The following is a 26410-nucleotide window of genomic DNA, read 5'->3' on the forward strand; positions in this document are numbered from 1 at the left end:
CCCCCCCCCCCCTGACCCGGAGCCCCACTTGTTCGCGTACACAACCAGCTGGGTGGGGAGGGGAAAACGAGGTCAAATTTTCACCAACAAAAAAAAAAAGAACACAGAAAAACAGGAAACCCAAAGAGCCTCTTTGTCTCCAATCACCTACTCTGCCGCAGCGCCTGCCGCAGCGCTGGAGAGGGTGAACAGGAGTAATGGACATTTAGAGTACAGCGAGTATCAGCTCTTGCCTCATGTCTCCTTTCTCAGTTCTTGGCTGCTCATCTGCTCATGTAAGGTGACTGTTTAGGGACACCAGCATAGCTGTGATGGGAGGGGCCAGTGTACATCATGTTACTGTGGTGATTGGGCTGCATAGGCTGCTGCGGGTAACCCTGCCCTCCCATCATGCCCATCTGCATCTGCATGGGGTACTGAGCTGGCTGATTCATGTAAGGGGGATTGCCGTGATAACCACTGTTCATCATGGGTTGGGGCATTCTGTAACCGGCTGACATGGCATTGAGGGGCATGTTCATGGAATTGTATGGTGCTGGCGTGGGCATTAGGTTTGGCATCATACCGCGCTGCACGGCCAAGGTGCGCGGCGTGCCCTGCATGGCCACGGCCCCCGAGCTGCGGCCATAGAGCTGCTGCTGGTGCGGGGCTGGGGCCAGCTGCTGAGTGGCTTTGGACCGGATGGAAATATGGCCTTTGACTGTAGCCATCTGGCCCTGTAGCCGCTGTGTGTGCGGCGGGGGTCCCAGACCGATGTTGGTGGTGGGCATGTTGCATTGTAGCTGCAGGGAGCCCAGGTTCATGGAGCCAGAGCTGAGGTTCGGAGGTGGGGTCATAGTGGGCTGGCCCTGAGGGAGGGTAGTGTGGGGTGAAGGGGCCAGCCCGGGGTTGGAGAGAGAAACGCTGGTGGCGTAGGAAGTGACAGAGGCTGAATGAGAGTAGGGCATGGCATGGGGGTCCATGATGGTGTTGGTGAGCTGTTGGAGTTTGGCCAGGCTGAAGGTGGCCGAGGGCTGAGGGTAGCCCCCCGTGCCAAAGTCCTGACCCATGCGTTCATACAGGGTGCGGCCCCCTCCTCCGCCACTCTCGGGGATCTCCATTATCATGGGTGTGGAGGCGAAGCCATTGCCCATGCTACACTGGGACAGGGCCTGCTGCTGCTGCTGCTGTTGTTGTTGCAGTTGTTGTTGTTGTTGTTGTTGTTGTTGTTGTAGTTGCTGCTGCTGCTGCTGCTGCTGCTGTGGTGCTGATGGTTGAGGCTGAGGGTTGGGCGCTTGTTGCTGCTGAGGACCCTTTTTTTGAGACTGCTGCTGGTTGGTGCTGGGAGGCCTCTCGATCACACCACAGCTCTGGGGAGACTTAATGCCACAATTGGGGGTGTTAGACGGGGGTGGGGGTGGCTGGGGTCCAGCACTGCCTACATTACTGGCACCTGGTCCGCTGTTGGGCCCTGGCCCGGTTTGCTGGATGAGGCTACAGCTGCCCATCCCTAGTTGGGACCCGCCCGTTCCCGTGGAGGATGTGAGGCTGGGGGCTGGCACAAAAGAGCAGCTGTTAGACTGGGAGGACGGGGTGGCCGAGCTTGAAGAAGAGGAGGCCGACGATGAGGAAGCTGTGGTAGCTCCCGAAACTGCGGCAGCTGACATTCCCCCGCCGTTCCCTGTTCCATTACCCCCTCCGCCCATGGTGGAGTCGTAGCTGCTGGGGTTGTCGTAGTTCTCCGTCGTGCTCTCTATGCTGCCGAGGTCACTGAAGCCGCTGTCCACCACCTGCTGCGAGTGGTCTGGCACAGACGGTACATCCATCATTGGCGACGTCTCCATGTTCTGCTGGGAGGGGGCAGAAAGAGAACTGGGATGTTCCGGCGTGATCTGGGTGTACCCCCCTCCAGCTCCTCCACCGCTTCCCCCTGTTCCAGTTGGGCCAGGCGTCCCTCCCCTCTGCCCTGCCGGTGTTGTGTCCATGATGCCCGAGGGCAACCCCGGACTGTTTACCGAGCGCACAGATTGACTGGGTAGGGGCGGCACTGCGGGGTTAGGAAGGGGGCTGCTGTGTTGGGAGGCCCCACACTCCTCCACCAAGGCCAGGGCCTCGTCCTCGGCCTCCCCCGTGTGGCTGTAACTCTGCAGGGTCCGGCAGGCAGCGAGGGTCTCCTCGCAGTCCTGGTAGGCCCCGTGGTGTGGCTGGGGTTCAGTCTCTTCATCCTGGGCTTCCCCCTGTGTCAGGGACTGGACGGCCTGCATCGTCTCCAGGTCCAGCTCATTGGAGTGGTGATGGGGGTGGTGTGGGTGATGCTGGCCCAGCTCCTCTTTGAAGTCGGAGTGCTGGTGAGGGTGGGAGTGTGGATGCGTGTGCTGGGGTTCCATCAACAGCGTGACGTCCTTGTCGTCCGGGTGTAGAGACTGGAGCTCCATGGGCTCAGAGGGAACAGACATGGCTGTAACAGTTTCCACTGCCGCAGCTGCTGCAGCAGACTCCTCCTGCTCTCTGCGCCGCCTCTCCTCCTGCTGCGGGTCGGCTGAGGAGGGCCGACACTTGGCCTCCTGCACCTCCTCCTCAGCCTCCTCCTCCTCCTCTTCTTCCTCCTCCTGCTTGCTGACATAGTCTCGCGCCACGCTGTTGTCCATGTCTAAAAAAGCCTCTCCGCCTTGGGGTTCTTCTTTGACCGGAGGAGAGCTTGCAAGGGAGGCAGGCTCCTCCTCCTCGTCTTCATCATCATCATCATCTTCAGAGTCCTGGCTTTTTCTTTTCTTACTGCTGTTGTTGCTGCCGTTGCTCTTGTCCTCCAAGTGTCCATCACCTTCATCATCTGCATCATGGTCTTCGCTGCGCCTGCTTCCTGAACCTGGTGTAACAGCTGCTCGCCTGTTGATACTTCCACCACCGCTACCCGTGCTGCCACATTCCTCTTCCTCCCTCTCCTCATCGTCATCGTCCTCTTCCCTGTCACCCATATCTGCGTCCTGAGGCCGGGACTGTGAGGCCCGGGGCCCTAAGGTGGAAGACGAGGACGAAGGGGTCAGCAGGGCACGGGAGGGTGGACGGCTGGGTTTATCTTCCTCCCAGGATCTTTCAGCCTCCTCTTCCTCCTCCTCTTCCTCTGGCTCAGAGGTGGGGGCTGGTTTGGGGGCAGGCTGTGGTGGCGGGCAGAGGGCGCGATTCTTGGGCGGTCTTCCTCTTGGCCGCTTGGGCACCTTCTGCTCAACAGGCTTAGGGTGATAGTCTTCTTCATCAGAGTCTTTCTGTTTGGTGTCTCTGTCGGTGTTGGTTCTGCAGCCTCGCTTGCTGATACGGTCATCTGTCTGGAGCAGCTGGGGATCCTTGTCCAGCTGCTGCTCCAACTGCCTTTGTCTTTCCTGCTCTAGCCTCTCTGCCTCCTCCTGGGCCCTCTCCAAGTACCAGCTCCGGGGCTTGCGGCCAGGCTTCATCTTGATTTTGGGGGGTGGCGGATCCCCACTTTGGGCCTGGCTATCTGCGGCTGCTCCACCACCAGGTGGCTTTCCAGGACCTCGTTTTTTCCAGTGCAATGGTTTGCGGCTCTTTCCCTTGGGCCAGCCTTTCTTCTTCTTGACTGGAACCTCAGGGTTGGCCGCTAGGGTCTCCAATGGAGTTGCTGGCAGAGCGGCCACAGGCTTCAGCATAGATGTTAGCTCTGAAAGGGGGCAAGAAGACGATAAGCCAGTGTTAGATAAAGCTGCACACATAGACTGTAAATAAACCAATCATCACTCAATCATGTCAAGATTGGATTCAAAACTGTCTGCTCACCGTCTTCCTCTGAATCTGTGAGGTTGGAGTGCCGGCCCCTTTTCGGTGCCGAGTCAGACAACCTCATGACAGAGCGGGCTGGTGGGTAGCGGTGCAGTGGGTGGCCCAGTGGCGTCTCCTCCTCCAGCCTGGGCATAGGCCTCTCTGAGTCAGAGTCCACAAAAGGCTCATCCAACACCTCTGTGGTTTCAGAGATCGTCTCTGTCACCACGCTGCTGTGAGGGTGGCTGCGCTGACGAAAGCGACGCTTCCTCAGAGGCTTCTAGGTAGAAACAGGACAGGTTATTAGGTGGTCCCGACCCAGACTAACTCAGCTCAAGAAGACTATAGTAAAAGGCAGCGGCACAAATCCAGTTCCAGTGCTAATATATTATGATTTTGTGAACTCAAAATTAGACAATGAATCAACCTTAGCATTCACGGTTTATTACCTTGCATTTGAGCCCCAAGGCAGGCTTGGTGAGGATGGGTGGGGAGCATGCCCTCCTCTCATCATCATCATCATCTTCTTCGTCATCCTCCTCCTCTTCACTGCTTTCACTGAAGCAGCTCTTCCTGACAAGAAGAGACTCATTCAACCTGGAAACCAGGGGAACCTGTGCCAGCCCCTCCCCAGGCCCTTCCATCGATCTGGGCTTAGGGCCTCTCTTTTTCCTTGGGGGGCGCCCTCTTCGTGTGGGAGTTATGGAGGGGTGTCTGGCCATGTCCAGTGAGTGAAAGGCTGTGGATTCTGTTGGTCTGTCCAGGGAGAAAAGAGAGGGGGGGCTGGTGGCAGAGCCTGTGGTTTTTCCTCCCTCTGTTCTCTCCTCGTCTTCGTCATCCTCGTCCTCCACTGGGCGGATCTTAGGTGGACGTCCCACCCGTGCGCTGTCTTTCACCTTGCCCCAGGGCCAGTTTTTGGGTGGGCGTCCCCGTGGTCTGCGTTCTCCATTTGTTGGAGGAGGGGGGCGTGGTGGCTCTGGGACAGAAAGCGGACAGCGAATGGGAGGGGAAGTTGGAGAGCTTTGGCTAATGGGAAACCCCAGGAAACACTTTCTTTCCTCTTCTTCCTCCTCATCCTCATCCTCCTCCTCATCCCTCTTCTTTCCTTGGCGCATGTGCCAGGACATTGGTGGGACCTTGTGACTTGGTTTGATCTATTGACAGATAAAGTGAAATAAAATCAATAAGCATGTCCAACAACTTTGAACAAACACAAATTCAACGCATTTACCTCCTTGTGTTTGTGTTCCTCTGGTTCATCATCCTCCTCCTCCTCATCGTCGTCGTCATCTCCATCAGAGACCACCGTGTTGGTCACGATGACGGGAGTCCAGCGGAGACACTCGGGGTCGACATCCAGCTGCCGTGGCCGGGCCTTGAGACGAGTCATGTGGTTGGACACCAGCTTCTCCCGACGCACCAGGACCAGCCTGACAAATCACGGCAAAAAGAAACAAGAGCGTTAGAACTCACCATTCTTTGTGTGGAGAAATTAGGAGAATCTAGCCATGTATGTCGGTTTCCATTGGCACCTGTGTGTTTGTTAGCTTCCGACGCCCACTAAGTGGTGTGTATATATATGTGCAGATGGACTGTGATTTACAAGATTATTGGGATAAATATGTGTACTTAAACTGAGCGGCTCAATGTTTGTGTTTTAAACCAAAGCCACATGTTTTTAATGGTTCTGCCAAATACTTGTTCACATGAAGTTAATACCGACTGAATACTTAATCACTGGAGTAAAGTTTTTGCTGAGTATTTAATCAAGTGACCATCATGCTTCCTTTTTAAGTCTACTGTTGCTGACATTTTGGCTGAATATCAGAAAGTGTCAAATGGCTTGGCAGCAGGTCAATGTTACCTGCAGTAGAATTTAAATACAACAGACTGCATCTTCGTATTATATGGTGACTGTGTGAGCAATGGTCTACTTTAAAGGCGTGCTTTGTTTACATGGCAGGTGTAACCTGGCTGCAAGCTATGCTCTGTTTATTTAGGGTTAGTTAGAAGAGCCTTTAATACTTTGGGACTGAAAATTGTCTGGCTACCAGATCCTCCTTCCCTTTCTCACTGCACCATAATAAGTTATATAATATGCCAATGCAGAAGAAATAATAGTATTAAAATAACACGGCCAGCTAAGTAAGATGTTCTAACAGTGCAATCTGCAGGAACCTTGTGGGACTACAGTGTGAACCACTGGAGTGCATCATTGACCCATTTAATTAAGATGGTTCTAAATAATGTGAAGAGTTTCTGAATGTGTCCCAGTCCCGTCTCTGACCTGTCTCCTCGCTGATCCAGCATGCTGAGACTGTGCAGTGACGTGGTGATGTCCTGCGGGCAGATCCCGGTCAGCTTGCTTAGTTGTCGTATGGTGATCTGCCGATCGCGGACGTCATGGAGACACTCTAGCACCACACTGCGCCAGTAGGCCATGTAGGACAGTCGACCGAGGTCGGACAGAGGCTTCTCTGGAGATCCGGGCTGGCCCTCGCGCTTGGACAATAAGTAGCCTGTAAGGGGGGAGGAACCAAGGACATCTTGAGCCAAAAAGATATGTACACCACAGTAGTTTTCTATTTGTTCATTTTGTCCATCAACAGATGTTATTGGCGTTGTCACTGTGTGCGTTTTGTTTGAAGCTGGAGCCCTTACTGAAGTCGATGAGAAAGCGTCCATAGCCCCTCCGCTGGTACTGTGGAAGAATCATGATGCATGACACGTTGTATTTCTGTTGACAGTGCTTCTCCTGGAGAAGAGGGAAAGAAGCAGACACATTCGACCATTAGAAACAAATAAATATATATATAAATATGAAAGGGAAAGGACATCACAGAGCAAGCCTGTGTGGGTGTACAGCAGGGTGTCGATGGTGCTACGTCCGCTCACCAACTGCGAGGCAGCATGTTATAATGGGAGCACCTGCAAACGCTACAGAGGGGCAATGGAGCTCACAGCAGCCGGTGTTTATCTAGGACACATTTGAGCATTTGTATGTTTGTAGCAATGCACCTGTGTGGAGTGATGCCAGAGCATTTCAATTTCATTTCATTTGAATATATTTATTTATATTTTGATTGAGCAGGGGTGGTTGTAATAAATATAGATAGAGGTTTGTACTCTCAGCAAATTACTTGCTGAGAGGCTAGGGGCAAGAGGCACTGGAGTCCAACAAAAGGATGTGGTCTGGAGTGTGGTCATACCTTGGAGAAGTAGCCAACAAGGTGGCAACCTTTGCTGTCGTTCTGGGTCAGGACGTAGAAAAGGAAGGGCTCGACATCATAGTAGAGGGTCTTGTGGTCCAGGAACAACTTGGCCAGCAGACACAGGTTCTGACAGTAGATTGTGCTCACATTCCCATCAACCTGTTGTTGGATGAGAGAAGCAACACAATGTCAGATCGTTTCCTACACGACTGCCATTCATTGATGGACACACTGCTGTCCAGAAGTACATCAGTGAGCTGCTGTTAGAGAGCTGTGGAACAAATCAACGGTGAATGAAGGAGAAGTTAGTGTCAGGCAATGATCTCAGCCATGTCTCTGGAGACCCCGACTGATGGAGAGGGTGGAGGCGAGAAACAAGGAGCTCCAAAGAGAAAAAGAAGGCGGGCGGTTCAGTTTGGCAGCGTGCCAGTTATATCTGCTCTCCTCCGAGCAGGGAAACAGGAGCTGCAGTGGACATGGCCTGCAGACAACAATCCACTGAATTAATCTGCTGCCGCGCTACGAGACCCAGAAGAGCTGAATTGTGCGTGGGCGATTAGCAATTATTCTGATCATCACGGTTACTTTCCCTAATGACATGAACTTAGGAATAGTCCTCTCTGGTATGGATGTTAATCTATCACCATTAGGAATTGGATGGAGCAACATGCTGTATATTCATTAAGTTCCCCCACAGTCTTAATAAAAAAAGAGTGCGTCTCGGAAATAAGTTGATGGAAAGCATTGAATCCATTTTTAAGAAAGGATTCCGTTGGTTTGTTCTGTGACTATACGATGCAATTGTGTAGAGTACCAGGGTTCAAGTTAGTAGAAGAAAGGCTAAAGGGGGTTGCTTTAACCAGGCTGTGGTATGCGGGTTCACTGTCTTCTACAATCACTCACATTCTTCAGGTTGTTCTGTTCATTAACTGTCGACCATCATTCAGTCCGAACAGTTCCTCACCTCATAAACAGAGACATCATCCTTCCTGTAGATCTCGTTAGCAGGGGGGTGGAACCAGTTGCACTTCTTCATGTGCTGGTAGAGGATGCTGCGACTCTTCATGTAGCGCAGGCAGAACTCACACAAGTAGAGCTTGGGTAACCTGGATAGGGAAATAGGAAGGAGAGTACAGTGGAAGAAGGAAACGTGAGGAATGGGTGTAAAAAAATTAAATAAATCACAGCTCGAGCTGAAATGAATAGTCACTGATTGAAAAGTAATTGATCGACATAAACTTTAATTGGCAACTGTTGCTGGTTCTTTTTCTTCCAATAGGAACCCCAAAACCCGTCAGCAGGTTGGAAATCTATCTGACGGTCTTAATCGTCAGATATTCCTCTTTCCGACTATCTTTGAACACATCAAGTTCTGTCAGACCAAAACAAAGCTTAAAATTGTGATAAGTCATCAAAAACATTTTATTCTACACGTCTCATTTTAAGATTTCGCCCCAAATACACCGTTTACTCTGAACAGCTCCTCAGCGCTACGAGGAAGCCATGATTGTTCGGCTGAGAGCAACATGTGAAAAAACTTTTTGTGAAACTTGGACCGAACTGCAGAGTTGAAGAGAGTTACTCTACAGGAGACACTCTTTTTTATGATTTATGGCATTGTAACGGCACAAAAGACATTTTTAAGGTGTCTCTCTACTTCTAGCCAGGGTCGTGCCATTTTTCATAGATGTGCAGGACTTATTATATCTTGCAGTGAAAATCAAGGCTACAGAAAGAAAAATGTGATCGAGCGAAAAGACGCCTCAAACTGCCTGGGGTTCAAAGGTTAATTTGAATAGTGTTGGTCAGACAAAAGAAGCAATATGTGTAAGTCAACTTGGGCTTTGGGAAATTGTGATGGAAATGTTTGATTCATTTCAGAAAAATGATTGCCAGATTAATCAGTGATGAAAACAGCTCTCGTTTTGAAATAAGCACAACACTGCAATACCTGAGACATACGTGGAACCAATAGGATTTGAACAACAGATTTCGTGAGAATAGCAGAACATATATTTCATTCAACAGTTACATACATGAAGAGAATAAATACACCCAAAGCAAATCTGAATCAAATGGCCTCCCTGGCTCTGGCTGATTACCTGCCAAAGTAGGTGGTACAGTAAACAACCTTATAATTGAGCTCCATTACGCGGGTGGTAATTGCTTTGCCTCCACACAGGACTGTGAGCTAAGTGCATTATGATGTTGTGCTTCATTAGGGTAATCAGCTTACCTGCTGTACTCCTGGGGGTATGGAGATGAATACCACGTCTGGATTTCAAACTTGCCAAATTCAATGACTGACGGACAGCGCATCTGAGGATCTGGTGGACCCGTCACCCCGACTTTCTGTTTTGGTGAGCAACACAGAAGGAGAGACATGGAAGGTCAACTTTACTGCTGGAGTGATCAAAGGGGAAGTAGACAGATTACACACCGGGGGCCAACTGTATTGGGATCTTACACCCAGGCGGGATACGGTCATCAGTAACACACCTTTAATATAATCGATGTAAGGTAACCAGAAGCCACTTCGTATTACTTTGCGATTCTCAGAGATAACGGGCTACTTGCTAGCGTGACAATGGAGCTTAAAGTGGAGCTGCTGACACAGTTTGCACATCTCTGCCTGCCGTTTATGATGATAATGTATTTTACTCCACGGCCCTTTTCACACATCATTAGGGCTTACCACTCTGCCTGCCTGCATCAAACGCTTAAACACTGCAGTGAATATTCCAGTGGGATGGTGTTTTAATATGACTCCCCTGACACTGGCCAAACACCCGCTCTCTGATCAATCTACTGCTGTGCCGCATGAAAAGGGGCGTTAATGTGGCTAATTTACATTTCCTCTCTGTAACTACACTGGTGAGGCTAACCTAGCCATGAGAGCTGCCCCGCTCAAGATTCCCTCCATCAAACATCAGCTGTTCTTTGACACCAACGCTGTCTTAATGTCGCTGGCATGAGACATGGCAGAGGGCTCACGCACGCACATCCCGTTGTGCCTGCAGGGTGTGGTTCCAGTAAGCAGCCCTGTCCTTTGAAACATGGGCATATCATGAGCAAATCTGCAGTGACAGCGTTATACTTTAATAACCTTGTAGTTGATGTCTCTCAATAACACCGTATTATTGGCTTTGACTGGTCATTTAAAAAACAAAACTCCGATTCATCATCCTGCTCTTCCCCCATGTTCCCTGCATCTATGGTAATTGATGATTTTAATATACCTGCTGAATCTGAAAAGAGTTACATGGTAAATCAATGTATTAATACAGTGAATCAATACAGCTGATTGACTCTTCCACCCCCAAACCAGCCTACACCCAACAGGCCTGAGCCGGTGACTTCATGTTTTACGACCTGGGTGTGGTTGACTCTGCTCTTTCCGACGGCATTCTCATCACCATCGGCATCCAGCTCCCACACTGCCCACCGCGGGTCATCATAATACCACGTTCCATAACACCAGCCTGACAGCCTCCGTCAAGGGCCCTCTCAGGTTCCCCTGCTCATGCTGTCTCACTCTACAGTCGCCCCTCTTCAGGTCCTCCTTACCCTTTGTCCCCGCCTCTGATCATTCCACTTTTAAAAGACATTTCATATTGTGTCTGTGTACCTGCAGTGCCAGCTCCTGGATGTGTCTGAACAGCTCGATGTCTTTTTCCGTCAGGTTCTCGTGTCCGGGCAGTTTCTCATCTTCATCCCGCCAGTCGCTGCCTTCCTGATTGTCTGGGGAGAGAAACAGAGACGGCATTAATTAACATGTATTGAGAAGCTTGCAGGACGGAGTGTCAAGATGTGTGCCGATTGATTTGTCAAAAAAAAAAAAAAAAGGTGCTCAAGATGGCTATATCAAAGCCATTTAACCACAGATGCATAAATGTTTTCAAATGATAAACCTTTGAATTATCTCTCGGGATTTGTCACAAAACTCATACAGGTTATATAAACCTGCCTACCCTGTGTACAACCACATCTTCAAAGTGGGTCAAAACACAGACGTTGGTGCCGGTAAAAATTGTAAAGTAAATGCTGCTAAAGCGTCTGCTCCGTCACATGTATTCTCTTCTACTGCGCTGCACTCGGAAGGTTCAGTGGAACAAGAACGGCAGGAGGCCACTTCATATTAAAAGAGCAATTTCTTTTGACGCATCAGCTACAATTTTCAGAGGCAGAACAAAATATCAATTCTATCCTACACCATTTTACCATCGGTCTACAATTTCCAAATAAGTAACAGGGTTGTATCCTTTTAATACTGCAAGAAATATTGAAGCACCGTCTCTGCAGCACCACATTAGCCCGTAGTACAGAGTCCGTTGGTTAGTAAACTGCCTAGCTGACGCCCCTAATCCAGTCTGATAAGATGCAATATGATTTTTAATGACATGATTCTGCTGGCTCATTAAAGTGCAACTATTACCTATGTATGCTGTGGAAGTTATTAAAAGATGTTGAAAGTCAGAGTCTAGTTTGTATGTTTTCGCAGTTGCTTTATTAATAATTCTTTTACTGGACTTTTGAAAATTAGCTTTATGTCTCGTACACTGCACACAATACAGTACAGTCAAATCCCGTATCACTTGAATTGAAATTACAAAGCTTAGTACCATTTGCATGTCAAGGACATGAACTTTATAAATGTATACAATAACGTTTTACACCGTCTATCTTGTACTTTTCTGTAATAATAATATTTAGATTGATTTAATTTGTATTGTTATTGTCAACCGGACCAGTTAAAATCTAATATCTTGCATCACCCTGAGATGAAACTAAAGTCATACTGCAATGGGAGAGAAGCTAATCCTGACCTCTATCATCTCCTTCTCCTTTGCGATTGGCTTTCTTTCGGATGCGGCACTGTTGTGAATAGTCCACTACTTCCTGCCGTGCCTTCCGGCCCTCAGGCGACGGCGTGAAGAACTTTGTGAGGGCGTCGATGAGGCCCTTGGTCTTGTTGTTGAAGCGTAGGCTGCCCTGTGACAGGTCGTCGTCGTCCCGCATCGAAAAAAGTAGCCGGTCGTCACCAGGGTAACCCTCGCAGGAGGAGCTGGAGGATGAGTGGGCGGAGGCGGAGCGCTTTCGCCGACCACGCCTGCCCAGCTTTTTAAAGGGCCGCCCCGGCCTGAGGAGAAAGAGAGCGGTCTGTTTGAGTCTCTGCTTATGGGACCATATATGTACTTATTGGACAAACCCTACATATAGACAGTCTATATTGAAATATGGCGAACATTGAAGAAGACGCCAATAGCTGAAGGCTTTTCTCTACCTGTTCTTGGGCCGCCCCAGCGGTGCGCTGTAGCGCCGTTTGATTTGTGCTGCCTTTTCATGTAAAAGCTTCTTTCCCTTTTTCCTGGGTTGGCAGATTTGACAAATCCACATGCCTGGAGAGAAAGGGTGAAAGCACAGGTTCACACACCCTGAGGTGGATGAGACAAGACGGGCTTCAGTGCAGATAACAACATGCTCCACATGGGACTTATTGAATATATTAGCACTTAATGGTGGGGCATTAGGCAATTCAAGAGAACTCAAGACATCATTTACTGTGACTATAATGATTGCATAGTGTGCTAATGTATGAGCTTTGGCTATTCTGTCAGTTAAATTCATGGGAGGCTGCAAAGAGGCAATGAAGAGGTGAGTGATGAGTAAAGCAGCAGTCTAGTGAGGAAAGGAGTCCTGTGCTTACCTTTTGGCATACGCGTGAGGGGAGGATCACAGCACTCCATGTGGAAGCCTCGGTCACAAGAGTCACAGAACAACATGTTGTCCTGTACGGTAAACACACAAGTATTGATGATTAATAAACCTTCTAGATGTGTTTCAGACAAAGTGAGTCTCACTGACCTATTGCACATGTTAAACTAACATGAAAGCTAGAACAATATTGTTGGCACATATTTTTTTAATATAATACTTTTTTTATATATATATTTTTTTTTTGTGTTAGTCATGTCCAATAAGATGGATATGATGCACTTTGTTTGATACATTTATTGAGAGGGTACGGTGCTCATTCTAATGGCACATTTTGAGCAGATTTCCACATATTCATGCCCAAAAGTGCATTATCCTGATATCATATCATTTGTATTGAATTACTGTAAATTTGCCTGTACTTTGAAAATATCCACCATGCCATCTTTGTTTCCCTTTTATTCCCCATCTTCAAAGACTATTTTTGTATCACTGTGCATCTTGGTAGTACTTTGTGCATTTCGTCTCCCTGTCTAACCTCTCTGCAAACATTTAAATAAACACGTATTCCTCACTTGATAAGTAAGAGGAGAGTGAAATCATGCCCATGCCGACTAAAATAGCTCACTCCCAGGACCATAGATACGTCTATCAGCATCTCTATCTGGCACCGAAGCAGAGAAGAGAGTGTTCAGACACTGATAGGCAGCCAATCCGCCATATTCGCTCATCCACTCACCGCATTCTTCCCTTGATCCTGACAGCTGCTGCAAGTCTTGCATTCGATGCACTGCCACCACAGAGCCTTGACTCGCGCTGTGAGCTCTGGGGAGAACTTGAGACAGGACGGGTGGCCTGCAGGTAGAGAGACACGCAGACACAAACAAGTGCGTCAACGTCGCACACTTTTTTGCCGCTGCAGACTGACAGCCATGACCCACTTGCATCATTGTTGGAGAAGAAGAAGAAGAAGAAACAAAAGAGCTCCTTTTGGAATTGAAAAGGCCGCCCTGAATCAAACCTGGCTGCAAAGAGAGTGTTCAAACATAAATTAAATCTGTCGCTGTGCTTTTGCCGTTTGAAGAGCAGCAAACAAGATGGTCTCGTCTGAGACAGAAACCCACGGAGGAAAGAGGAGGCACACAATATCTCGTCTGCCTTCACTAAGCTGCAGAAAAAAAAACATATTTGTATCCCCATTTCTCTGAAAACGGAGACCGGTGCCAGTCTCTGTCAATTGTTGCGTTTTGTCTCCGCTCAAAATTAAGTATGACAGCCTGGAGCCAAAAATGGGCCGAGATAAATGAGTCTGTCTGTGAATTGTGGAGTGCAGCTAAACTAAAACGCATGTTTGTTTGTTTTTTACAAGATGTGTGCTTAAATTTTATTTTTCCCCAAATTTGAGATTACATGTATTCATATTGCATCTATACTTTGCAGAAAGCTGATGGGTCCTCTTCTTCTGTGGTTGTTTGTACCACACAACCAGTCATAGACTGAACTGGTTCTCAGATCTCGGGGTCTTACTGGTCACAAAGCAGCACTCACCACTATTGCCACAGTCGGCGCAGGAGATGAGCTCCTCCGGCCTCTTATCGCGATTCTGCTCCTTGGTCCCCAAGCAGAAGCTGCAGATGGGGATCGGCTCCGCCACCGGCTGGCAGAAGGACAGACGAGGTGAGGAGGGGAGAGAGGAGAGGACATTGAGACTGTCAGTCAACTTAACAGCTTAGTTGTACAAATGAAAGCAACAAAGTGGCCTTGTGGGTCCTGCCACAGTGAATGACTGCTGCAGTGTGCATTAACAAGCTAACAGCGGACTGAAAACTACAATGACACCACAGCGCATGTGGCCCTGTGAACAAAGTGTTCAGGATAATGAAGAGCACGAGCGCTGCACTGTGATGAGGTAGCTTGTATAATTGATGTCACGTTGGAGGCTGCCACCGCGTGTCAACGTCTCCGCGGAGTCCTGTGTTGTCTGATCAAAAGCCGGATCTCAGTTCCCTTGGTTGTACTGGCTGAGGAGTTAAATACCCGTGCAATGTGTCCCATTTTGACACTTACTCTGAAACACAACATCATTTCTGGTGCAGCATTACTCTTTTAGTGTGTGCCCAAAAACACAAACCATGTCAGCAGGTGTGTACTAAGACACAGAACAAACGCATGATCCAAGGCCAGGTTTGAGTCCAGGAAAACAAAAAAGCAGGGTAACACTTAACATGTTGTTAGGCATCAAATGTGACTCGTCTGTCCAATAAAGCTGAAAAATCATATCCCTGAAGTACTGCAGGTGCACTTCACAGGCACTAATGGGGGATGCATGGGGTGCATCGCTGTGAAAGTTTATGGATGCTGGAGGTCCTGAGGGGAAGTGGTGGCTCACTGTTACCTCAGATTATACCACAAGGCATTTTCAGCCACACATTTTCAGTCATTCAAAATGTAACTTACTGTCACAATTTCAACCAGAACAATCTTTATACTCTAGCTGTAGTATTTATAACTTGCAGAAATCTCCTGTATACAAATACATTTTGGTCGATGCAAGGAGAGCATGTCCTGTTTTTTTTTTTTTAAATATAGTGTTGAACTGTGATTAACGTGCAAGTAACGTCACTCAAGTGCTCTATTTGGACGTCACTAATCACTCAGTCGGGCACTGTGGGGAAACACCGGCCTTAACCGCCTTGATAACCCAAATGTACAGAGAGATGTTCAAGTCATTAAACTAGTTTTAAACTGGTTGAACATGTTTTTTCTTTATGTTGGCTCATTTCTAGACTCCAGTTTGTTGGCTTTATTCCACGGCTGCTGTTTGCATGCCAAGTTGTTTCATATCTGGCAACGCTGGGCATCGAAGTGGGCAGTGGGCAGGGTCCCACAGGCCACAGCAGAAACAGATTTTGAAAAGAGAACATACTGGCTGCAGCGTTGTTGTCGGAGAAGCCAGTAGTTCAACTTAACATGTATGCTGATGTTTATTCTTTTTATGACATTAAATATATGACATATGTATCCTTTAAATACACCTGCATCTAGAGGGTTCAACTGATGCAACGGGCATTGTGTTGCAAAAACTATAAACACATCCACGGTGAGTTCATTAAAAAGCACCAATCGAAAGAATAGGACAAGAAAACGTGCAGTATGTTCAGAGAAAAGTGTAACTGTGGCACAGCCTGCCGAGAGCGAGCCGTCTGCATGCGTGGGAAGAGCACAAGTGATGGGACACTTGGAAGGAGCTACAGGGCTCCATGGCTGACATGGGAGACTGCATAACGACATCTGTTGTCTAACTGCCTCCACATCCTCGGCTTTGTGTTAAGAGCAGCACTGTTGTAGACAACTCGCATGACATCTGGGCTGCCGTTTGCCAGCTGGCACGTGGGAGACTACGAGACAAGGTGCCGAAACTCTTATGCCTCAGCACAAACACTGCATGGTCGCGTCACGCTGAGGCGATACTCTCTGCAGCACGCTGCTGAAGGTGGCCGGCAACGTGGCTGCAGCAAAAGTGAGAACTGACTGCAAAGAACGACCACGTGGGAAAAGACACATGCCCACACATTAAGCCAAAGCTGTAAATTTTTTTTCAAAAGCACGTGCTGGAGTGGACAAGACAATCCAAACCTCAATCCAATTCAGAACTTGGAGCTGTTCACTGCGTCCTCCTGAAACTTGCCAGAACATGAGCAGTGTCGCAGCACTCTAGTTCAAACTGACTTGAGGTGGACATTTCTTTCAACTCTTTTGGGGTTAATCAGTGTAAAAAACAATTCACAAACAAAAGTGCAATTTACAAAATAAAGTCTATTCTCAGGCAGATCGCTGTGCCATATTCGCCACGATTAATACACATTCTAATCTGTACATTTTACATCAAATACGGAAACATTTTGCAGGAGGCACACACCTGAGGTCGTACTATGCGCTTCAGCTCACAGAGGACACTGCAATAATTCATTTAAATGGGGCAACAACAACGTGACATTCACTGAAGATGGTGTTACTACCGGAGAACAATGTAAATGCACACGGCACACAGAGAGATGGGGAGGCAGCCGGTCCTGGCAGTGAGGAGACGCGGGACAAGAGCTTGATTTATTGGGTTCATTTCCTTCTGACTCAGGCTACTTCCAACACACCCATTACCCCCCTCCCCACTACACACCCACCTTACACCACAGGGACGGAGCGAGCAAGAGACACAAAAGGTGCGGAGTGAGGGAGTAAAAGAAGAAAGAGGTGAGGGGAGAGAGGAGGGCTGTAAAGAATGAGCAGTGAAGAGCAAGGCAGATAAGCACAGAGAGCGAAGAGGACGATAGAGTCTCACGTGTGAGGATAAATGTACGAGCGCTAGCTCTCCATTTCTGAAACCATTTTACATGCCCGCAGGTAAAAGGTGTACGAAATGGTGAGCATGTACCGGCTTATCACGTTGGATTCCAAAACTACTGATCATGACCTGAATGCATGATGAAAATAGCTTCATTCGGCTGCAAAACAAAACCAACAAGGACACTGGAGAGAAATGGAAGTCAGCAGCAAGAAGGAAGAAAGGAGGAGTGTGAGAAGAAGAAAAAAAAAAAAAAGACAGAGCGGGAGCGAAAATAAGAATCCAGAGGGCAGGGGAGTGAAGAAAATGGGAAGTGTTAAGAAAAAGAAAAATCTGCAGCAGCAGTCCTCTGAGCGGTCTGCGTGCAACCGACACCTCAATCATTGCTGACGCTTAACCCTTTCCCCGCTTGAGGAGGTCAACTGCTTCCACTCGGGCCTGTGAGCACTCGAGTAAACACGAGAAGAGAGCTTCGCCTTTCACACAGACAGACACACAGACACACGGCGTAGTGGCGCGCGTTACAGTGGGGCTTCAGTTACTGGCTGCCACAGTAAATTAATCCCTGACAGATACTAAAAATTGAAAAAACTAATCCTGCCTCCATGACAGGGATATTGGAACAGTGAAACACAATCCTCAAAATTCCTCCCGAGAGCCGTTTTTTCCTCCCCGTTTCAGCCTTTTCTACCTCGGCCAGCATTCGCTGCCAAGACTGCTCTTACACCACAACATCGCTCCTGAAATCTCCCACATCTACTGCCTGTTAAGTGACATGGACGACTTCCGACTTAAGATGTGTGTGCGTGAGGATGCGTGGGTGTCTATTTTAAGCCTGCGTGTTGCCGCTTTGGCATGCACTTCTTTTTTTCCCCCCGAACATAAGAAGCGTTCAGGAGCAAACCGTTGTTCCGAGCCAAAAAGACACGCCTTGTGGCAACTGTTAGCAACTAGGTGCATTTACTGGGCGGACTTGAAATGCCAAACAAACATGTCTTACAAGTTACAGGTTCCTCTATAAATACACGCCTACACACAAACTGACAGTGGTACCCTAGCCTGACCCAACTGACACACCCACTCGTGCTTTATGGATCACTTGAGCACAGCGTTCCAGTCTTAGCCTAGTTTTAGTTTTCAAACGGTCAAAGTCAATACTTGAGGAAACATGCAGCATTGTCTGAGACCTTGTGCAGAGAGATCATTTGTTATAAAAAAACAGCTAGTGATGGCCTGGTTTCCCCTTTACATAAATTGGCTTCTGTTGTTTAAAGACAGAGGACAGGAGAGGGAGACAGGAAGGAGAGCACAATGGAGCAAGGACGAAAGGAGAGGGGGAAAATGGAGGAGGAGAAAGGATAAAAGGCAATGGGAGAAAAGAGAAAGAAGGAAACGCGTTGCCGTTGTCCTTGTCTCGTCTCAAGTCAAGGATCTCATTAACATGGGAGCCCAATCTCAGCAACCCCCCACCACCACCACACTTCCCTTATGGCCGCCCCCACCTCCAACACAAACTCATTGATCACTGTTACAAAGCACACCGTGCAAGCAGAGGCAACACACTAACACATTTGCACTCGCCATCAGGAAACACACCTCAACACGGCACATTTTCATTCAAAAATGTGCGCATGGATGTTCCAGTGATATCAGTTGACGGTTAGGGAAATTCCCGGGAGCCCCACCTGCCTGGAAATGACTTGAAAGTAACTGGTCTACATTCTCACGTGAAATCCACAACAGCCCGAGGAAGACCATGTGTCGTGCCAACACGCCCTCCCTTTAGCCAGGCATCAGCCTCCATTAACGTTGAGGTTAGCCAGGGAGCACAAAGCTAAATCACTGCATCAAACGGAGCGGAGCTAGCTGGCTGGCTGGCTGGCTGAGCTCCAGCCGTCACTTCCACAGCTGCTCAGCACATTGGCTCCGTTTGTAGGGTGATGAGGTTAGCCATACGCAAGGCCTCACACAGACACAGCTACACTTCCCATGCCAAATGCCATTCACATCACAGTCACTGGTGAGCGCGAGGTAACTGCTGCCCCTGGGCGCCGACGCTGCTGCGACTCCGGCACGCAGCGTCTGTTCCTGGTCGTTCTCCGGTCGCCGACGGGGGCACTTTCGAACACCTTCACTGAAAACAAAAGTCTACACACTGGTTAGGAATTGGCACAGACTAAACACAATGTCCAGCGTGTATTTGACACAGACCTATAGGGTTGCAGCCATTGATTATTTTAGTAATCGAGTCTTGTCCTGATTATTCCATTGATTATTTGGATAAGACAGAACAACTAATTGGTTTCCTTTTAAGAAAAATCTTTTGTATTGCTGAAATTGAATACATTAACATAATATGTCAGAACTAGACCCATTTAGTGTATTACATGTAGGATTTCAAGGCTCCAAACTCCAATTTTTTTTTTCACCACCATCCGTAAAACGGCAAAAATGATAATGTTAACCTTTTACCATGTTATTGTCATGTATAGTTGTATTTACATAAAAACACAATTCAAGTTATTAGAAATGAAATTCTTGTGCTTTTATCTAAATTGTTGCTTTGATATTGCTTTTGATGCTCTACAGTTTAGTTCCATTTCTCTGCTGGTGATTCAGGCCAACAGACTAACAAGAACCGGACTTGTGGTAGCTGTGCAGCTTGAGCTGGTGCCATCAGAGAGGAACAAGCTCTTTCAACTTTAGGCACTAATAATGGGTCAGCTGAGGCCAGGGCTCTGGCAAAATGGAAACAGATGCCTGAATAAATTGAGGCAAAAAATAAAGAATTTCTCCACCTCCTTGAAAAGTGGATCAGTCTAAAATCAGAAATTTCAAGTTGACAATAGTCATGGGAGACAATTTCATTGCATCCAATTTAGTAATTTTCCCAGCAGTCCTGTGGCGTGATGCTAACCCTGAGAATGTTTCCATGCATCCAGTGAACACACACAACCGTCTCCTATGACTACACAACATGATGTAGCAGCAATGAGGGCAGGAAAGTGCAAGGAAAAAGATGAAGCAGGTTGCACCCAAGGCATATAATCGATGTCTGAGGGCATTTTGTATTCACGATTCTCCGAGTGGCGATACGTGATGTCTTCACCTTGAGCCAACAGAAGCAGCGGGGGGGTCGATCAAATACTGGGAAAGTGGAATGAATTACAGTGGATAAATATATATCCGTCATGGTACAGAATACGCGATGCTTAATGCAGCAACTCAACAACCACTACCAGCTGCCAGCTAGCCTGTTACGAGGTCAGTGGGACGTTTTGGAGGGAAATCATCAGGACCGCAACGTCACGTATGACAGGAAAAGTTGAAAGTGTGTGGATGTTGTTCACGAGCCCCTTTTTTCACACGTCCTCGCCGTGACACTGCACGTCAAGATGGAGAACTCTGGTTCACCCCGCTCCAGCTGTTGAGGGGGCAACCGCGGGGCAGGGAGATTGCTCTTGCCTATTATGACAGGATGATCATACACATATATAGACACACACACACACACAATATACTCACACCGATACATAAACACCCACACACACAAAAGCTCAGCGTCAAGCCCATCCCATCTAATGGCCGTAGCCTCATACTGCTAACGGGCGCTCAGGGAGGCAATGAGGTTTGCCATCTATATATCCATGACCCCTGGTTGACTTCGCTCCCCCATTCACCTCCCCCTTCATGACCTGGCAATGGCACCCGATCAGGGTGAGAGGGGGAGACAGAAATAGGGTCTGAGATCCCGTTTGAATGGAGCACTCAGACACAAACATCATGTTGGGTACACAAATCTCCCCACAAATGAGGTCAAAGCCAGTGCTTAGCCATTTGTTTTGATTTTCCTCCCCCCTCCGGCCTTTACTTGCTTTCTCTCCCGCCTCTCCTTGGGAAATCATAATTGTTAGCAATCAGGAATGGCAATATGGCAACGATGCGCAACTGGAAGAGTGGGAGAATGCAGGTGAGTGATCATGCAACGTCCACTTAGTCTTCCGTGCACACACAGTTTCTAGCTCTTTGATGCAAATGCCACTCGCACAGGCTATCATATACATCAAGTACACACACCAACAGTCACTCGCAGAAACACACAGGATTGAGCAGCAATAAGGTTACATCCTCTGGAGAGATATATGAAAGCAACATCACAAGTAGAAGGCGGGAGGAAGAGTAAACAGGTGTGTGTGAATGCCAGACACAATTGTCAATTTCCTCACTGCTGCAGCAGCTTCCCCATGCCCCATCTAGCCTGCAGATGAGACTCACAAAACCTCCTCATTCAGGTCTAATCTCTGAGCGGTGAACAGTTTCACTGATGCAACAGGGTGGGCTTGATTGCTCATGCAAAAATTCACTCGGCCTTTCTGGTGCAATCAGACGTTACATGAAAAACAAATTCACTTATGTACAAACACCGTTTTCACACTGAGGCAAGCGTAACTTTGTGTTTCCATTTGGCTCTGTGAGGCACAGGAGCAGGCCGATCAGTAGCCGAGTGAGAAAGAGGAGGTTGATGTCAGTTCGTCTTAGGGCAGGGCCATCTGCAGCCAAGCAGGTCACTGTGTTAGGCAGACCCCATGTGACTCCAGCCTGCTCTCTAGGCTAATCCTACTTTGTGTGTGTGTGTGTGTATGTGTATGGGGGCGTCCATACCAGGAGCTGCTGTAGCTGCCCAGACTTGAACACACAACCACACAGAGGCCAGATAAAGCCAGGAGCCAGCCAAAACAGTGTTTAGGGCAGATATAGAGTTCTCCAGAGCCACTGGCTGTCTAATAACCTGAGTGACATATGATCCAATGAAGGGCCACGAGGCTGGCACATCGTAGTGTGTAGTTCTAACAGGTTTATTTACATGCTGGTTGTTAGATGTTTGCACATCTGTGTGCATCTAAAAGTAGAGGATTTATGAAAAGCAAACTGGTGTGTGTTTGTTGTCTTGCGTCCGAATGCACTCAGCCATTGTCTGTTTCTGTATTTGCATGCAGTTGTATAGTTTTATATGAGAGTGTGTATGTACACATTGTCCTGGCCCTTAGAAGCAGAGGTTAGCAGCCGCCTGCTCTCTGTGATCAGGTTACAAAAGTGGGTGTGTTCCCTCTCTCCTCTGTCGCCTGCATGTCTGCCTCTCCCTCTCCCTCTCTAACTTATTCTGTCTCTCTATGTCTCTGCCTCTCTCTCCCTTTTTAGTTAAGGAGGACTGTAGCTTGCGTCATCCAGGCCTCTTCCTTTGGCACCACTACAGACAATCTCTCGCTCCCTTGTCTGTGTTCCTCCCCTTCCCTCTTTTCCTTTCTTTCTTCCACCCATCTCCTGCCAAGGAGCAGCCCTGCAGCTGGTCCACACTCCCTGCAGGAGGGTGGGAGCCATGTGACTCTCTCCCCTGACCTCCTCTTCTGCTAAAAATTGGCCCACCAGACGCCCACCCAGCATCTACTATTGCTCGCCTGGAAAACAGTGCACACACCTGGGATTTTTGTCACTCACATATTCACCCAGCAAATGTAACCAAATTGGTTCAATAAAGTCTTTCCAACATGTATTCTCACCCGATACCCCGGCTCTCTCTAAAACACACTGTTAACGTCTTCAACACAGTGATGCAGACTCAAGTTTGTGGAAAAATCCTCACTCTGGCATCTGTCTGAACTTACAAATGTTGCTCAACCCTTCTCAGCCCCTTCAGAAAAATAAAAAAAACTTTGCAATGTGCTGTCTGTTGTAAACCATATGCAGGATGAAAACTCACAACTAACGCTCATGGAGTAAAAGACCATACTGTGCTGTAGTAAATTACAGCCCTGTAGCCACATGACCAATTAGAACAAGCAGAGAAAATGTAGTGCCAACGTCTCAGATATTGCCAGCTGTTAGCTCTGGACTAATCTGGGTGTGCATCAGCTATTATGCAAGTCGAATAAATGTTGTGTGGATTGCAAAATGAGGGGTTTTCTCTCTTTTTTTTCCCCTACAGAATTCACTCACTTTATTTATTTTGCACTAAAAAGTTTTAACTGAGGAGCCATTGTTTTGACAAGATATTTGTGATCTTATTCGACACATGTGATGCCAACAAAGTGGTTTTCTCCTTTTACACGTGTAATGCATACATACCAAAACGTTTGCCGTCAACAGTGATCAGCAACATCCAGATGATGATGTTTTTATCCAGCCAATAATCCACTGTCAATAATGCCCATAATAAGCGTGACCAGTTATTTACTATAGTATTATAACAATGTGTGTAAGCTTAAGGTGAATGCACACAACCTTGTTTCTTTGTTTGTGATAGATGTAAGTGCAGAGACATTACCTTGTCTTTCTCGTGGGGCAACAACCGGACTGGTGGCAGTGATCCCAGAGACACTGTCCCGGTCCCGTCATCCAGGGAGCTGCTGCGGCTGATGAGCTGGAACAGTGGACCCTGCTTGGCCACGCGTCCATGGGCCACAGCCCTCTTCAGGGCCACCCTCAGCTGCTGGTGGAAGAGGCCAGACCCCATAGAGCCGCTGCTTGACAAGTAGGCCGCCACATCAGCCTGGCACTTGAGAAAGCGTTCAATGTTCTTTAACCCGGAGCCACCGGGCTCATGGAGCCCCTCCAGTGCTCGTTTGATCAACTTGTTCCAGTCAAGTCCCGGTTTCTTCCCAGAATGGGAGTGAGAACTACCAACACCGCTGCTGCTGCTGCTGCCACCACCACCTCCTCCTCCACTTACTCCAGAGCTGCCACAACCTTTGGACTTGGGCAGAGCCAAACGCCCTGGGTTTTCAGGGTCCTTGTAGGAGTTGAGACCTTTGTTTGTGACCTTTAGGATGGTACCATCCTTGACGCTGAGCTCCAACTGCTCCAAAACCGTTTTGCGATCCAGAGAATGGACCATGGACACTGCATTGCAAATGCGCTCCTCCGATGGTCGCTGTTTCTGCTTCTTCACCTTCTTGATGGCCTCTAGGATCCATTGAGTGTACATTGGGTTGGCCAGTTTCACCATGGCTACGGTCTGGGTGGGTGCGGGGGTCTTACCGCATTGACCACACACAAAAAAGGGACTGTAGGCCAAGGAAACACCTGGCCTGCGCCGTAGCGCCGCCTCCTCCTCTTTCTCTTTGCCCTCTGCCTGCGTACTATCCCTTGTCCTGGGGTCGCACTGAGAGTCCCTCAGAAGCCGAGTAGGAGCAGCACGGTAACGAGCAGCTGACCATAGCACAAACCCCTTGAGCCAACTCTACACCTAGTAAAATACAGCCCACCCACCTCCCACTCCCAGTCAGGTGACTGTCCCTGACGAGAAGCAGGGGGAGTGGAGGAAGTAGCAGGTAAATTAGCAACGTAAACTCCTGCAGCACACAATGTAGAGTAGATCTCGACGATAAAAAGGGTTTTCAAAAAAAGTGGGTGTTTCCCACTTTGCCTGTCCCAAAACACCTATTCACAGAAAACCAAACCTGCTCAGTCAGGTTCCTGTTACTGGCAAACTAGCCAATTCTTAATGCGAGTTGATGATCACGGTCTCCAAGACATGAAATTAGTGTTTCAGTGATGAAGGGCAATACAGTAATTATGTTTTCTGTAGATTATAACATTCCACAAGATCCACCAAGCTTCCACGTTTCCTCTTCTTTACTTGTCGTCTCCTTTACTCTTCCAGCAGCCCGGGCTTCTGACCTCTGCAACGGAACAGGTATCTCAACCCAAGGAGCAGTCACGACCGATCACCTTCATGCCTATTACACTTCGGTAGCCGACAAACCCTGCAGAGAATTAGAAGAAGAAAAGAAAAACACACATACACAGAGAGGTTAGCAAAACTTTTGCAGAAAACATCTTTCAATGTGAGAAAATATATTCTTATGACTTATGAGTTATGTTTTTAAACATCAATGCATTTGAATGAGATACAGTTAACCGTAGAGAGGGTGCAGTTCTATAAACAGCAGTGACACCCCACACGTTTCCCTCACATGGACATATAAACAAAGCCATGCATGCCCATAGAAAGTACCATGAGGATTGGCCATGCACTGCTAACAAACCCCCCTGACAGCTTGATAATCACTTCTGTGAACAACCATTACATCTCATCACAGTCAGAAGGAAACCCAAACCGACAACAGATAACGTCACGACCATAAACTTCTCACAACCACCAGAAACGGCACAAATGCGTCATTGTGACGGAAATGACGAGGTGCAAAAGGGTAAACAACACCATCCTAAAAATCTGCACGAGCAAGTTGACCATTGGCTAACTTAGTTGGGTTGCTATGGTAAACACGATGCAGTCAAAACACAGACTGTTAGCAAACATTAGCAGAGGAGCTAGCTCAAACCCGAAGCTTAAACCACTGCCGCATTGACAAACTCTCTCCCACGGTGCCGTTTACTCTCGCTGACATGATGTTAGACCGCCGAGCACCTGACAATAAGCCTTCCCGCTAACTGCTGTTGTTTAGCGAGCTACATTAGGAGCTAGCCACCGAGCTAGCTAACCTTACGATGGTGTTCCCAACGTTATTCGCCAACCCGAAACGTAAACAGCATGAAAGAGGAGTTAGCCAGCGCTCCGGCTGAAAAAAAGACAACGTTTCCCCGTTGGACAGACATGTCAGACAATACTAACCATCACACCGCAGCAAACACAACGAATACTCTCAATTTGAATGTCATTCAGATATTAACGTGAGATTCGCGGCCTTGTTTTATAAAAAAAAAAAAAAAAAAAAAAAAAAAAAGCACAATGCAACTTGCAGACGGCCATGTCGGCTAGCGGGCAAGTGCAAAAAAAATAAAGACATCATAGCCGCGGATTCTGCAGCACTCCGTGTTCTGCGGCCTCCTTCCCAGCCTTTGGTACGGGCGAGGAGCCTCTGCCCGCTAAGACGCGTCCCCACAAACGGTCCCCACCTCGCTGACTTCCTCCCTCCGCCAGCCGCCCTCCCACGTAACGCTACAGCCTGCGGTGCGGAGAAGACAAGGCCGCTGGAGCGGAGAAGCTAGGCCTCGGCTTCCCCCCCCCACTCCATAAACCCCCCCCACCCACCTCCGCGATCATCATACCCTCCGTACCCCTCTCTCCCCTCTACCTCTCGCGGTTCCCCAGAAAGCCCGAGCTGGTCCGGTTCTGGTTTCCGAGGGGGAGCTCGCGAAAAGCAGACCGCGTAAAAAAAATCTCGCGTTCTCCCATCCGGCTTCCGCTGCTACTCACCGGGATTTCTTGCCGAGCCGCCGAGGAGAAGGTGCCAAAACCGTGCGAATCGGAGACAACAACAAGCCAAAAAATGCAGCCACAGACCAGGGGTTCTAGAGCCGACGCCATCTTTGAGTGAAACAGGAGCACGGCTGGTGGGGGAGGGGGGAACACTGAACCGTCAGGCAGGGC

At 48.3% G+C, this 26410-nt stretch overlaps 1 protein-coding gene across 3 annotated transcripts; it reads right to left on the bottom strand.

Annotated features, from left to right (window-relative positions):
* Nucleotides 1-26410, bottom strand: kat6a (K(lysine) acetyltransferase 6A). Of its 3 annotated transcripts, none has more exons than XM_034540690.1 (17): nt 26237-26410; nt 23342-24782; nt 14226-14334; nt 13417-13532; nt 12670-12751; nt 12247-12361; nt 11789-12102; nt 10591-10703; nt 9199-9314; nt 7927-8068; nt 6960-7121; nt 6412-6505; nt 6038-6269; nt 4982-5180; nt 4200-4904; nt 3769-4030; nt 1-3652 (listed from the first exon to the last, which is right to left on the bottom strand). In XM_034540690.1, exons 2-17 carry the CDS (start codon nt 24020-24022, stop codon nt 264-266), a joined length of 6831 nt encoding a protein of 2276 aa, XP_034396581.1. In that variant the 5' UTR covers nt 24023-24782; nt 26237-26410; the 3' UTR covers nt 1-263. The 3 variants fall into 3 exon arrangements, with proteins under 3 accessions (XP_034396581.1, XP_034396580.1, XP_034396579.1); XM_034540689.1 differs by having other exon boundaries at nt 3769-4027; nt 12247-12397; XM_034540688.1 differs by having other exon boundaries at nt 12247-12397.

This window comes from Cyclopterus lumpus, chromosome 9 (genome assembly GCF_009769545.1).
Source record: "Cyclopterus lumpus isolate fCycLum1 chromosome 9, fCycLum1.pri, whole genome shotgun sequence".
NCBI classification, from domain to species: Eukaryota; Metazoa; Chordata; class Actinopteri; order Perciformes; family Cyclopteridae; genus Cyclopterus; species Cyclopterus lumpus.

Bases quoted from the DNA above. Each gene is read 5' to 3' on its own strand.
- kat6a (XM_034540688.1), bottom strand. From the start codon at position 24,022: ATGGTGAAACTGGCCAACCCAATGTACACTCAATGGATCCTAGAGGCC. The intron at 6,270-6,411 runs GTAAGGGCTCCA...CCCCCCTTACAG, and splicing joins ACGCTTTCTCATCGACTTCA to GCTACTTATTGTCCAAGCGC. The intron at 3,653-3,768 runs GTGAGCAGACAG...GCCCCCTTTCAG, and splicing joins CACAGATTCAGAGGAAGACG to AGCTAACATCTATGCTGAAG.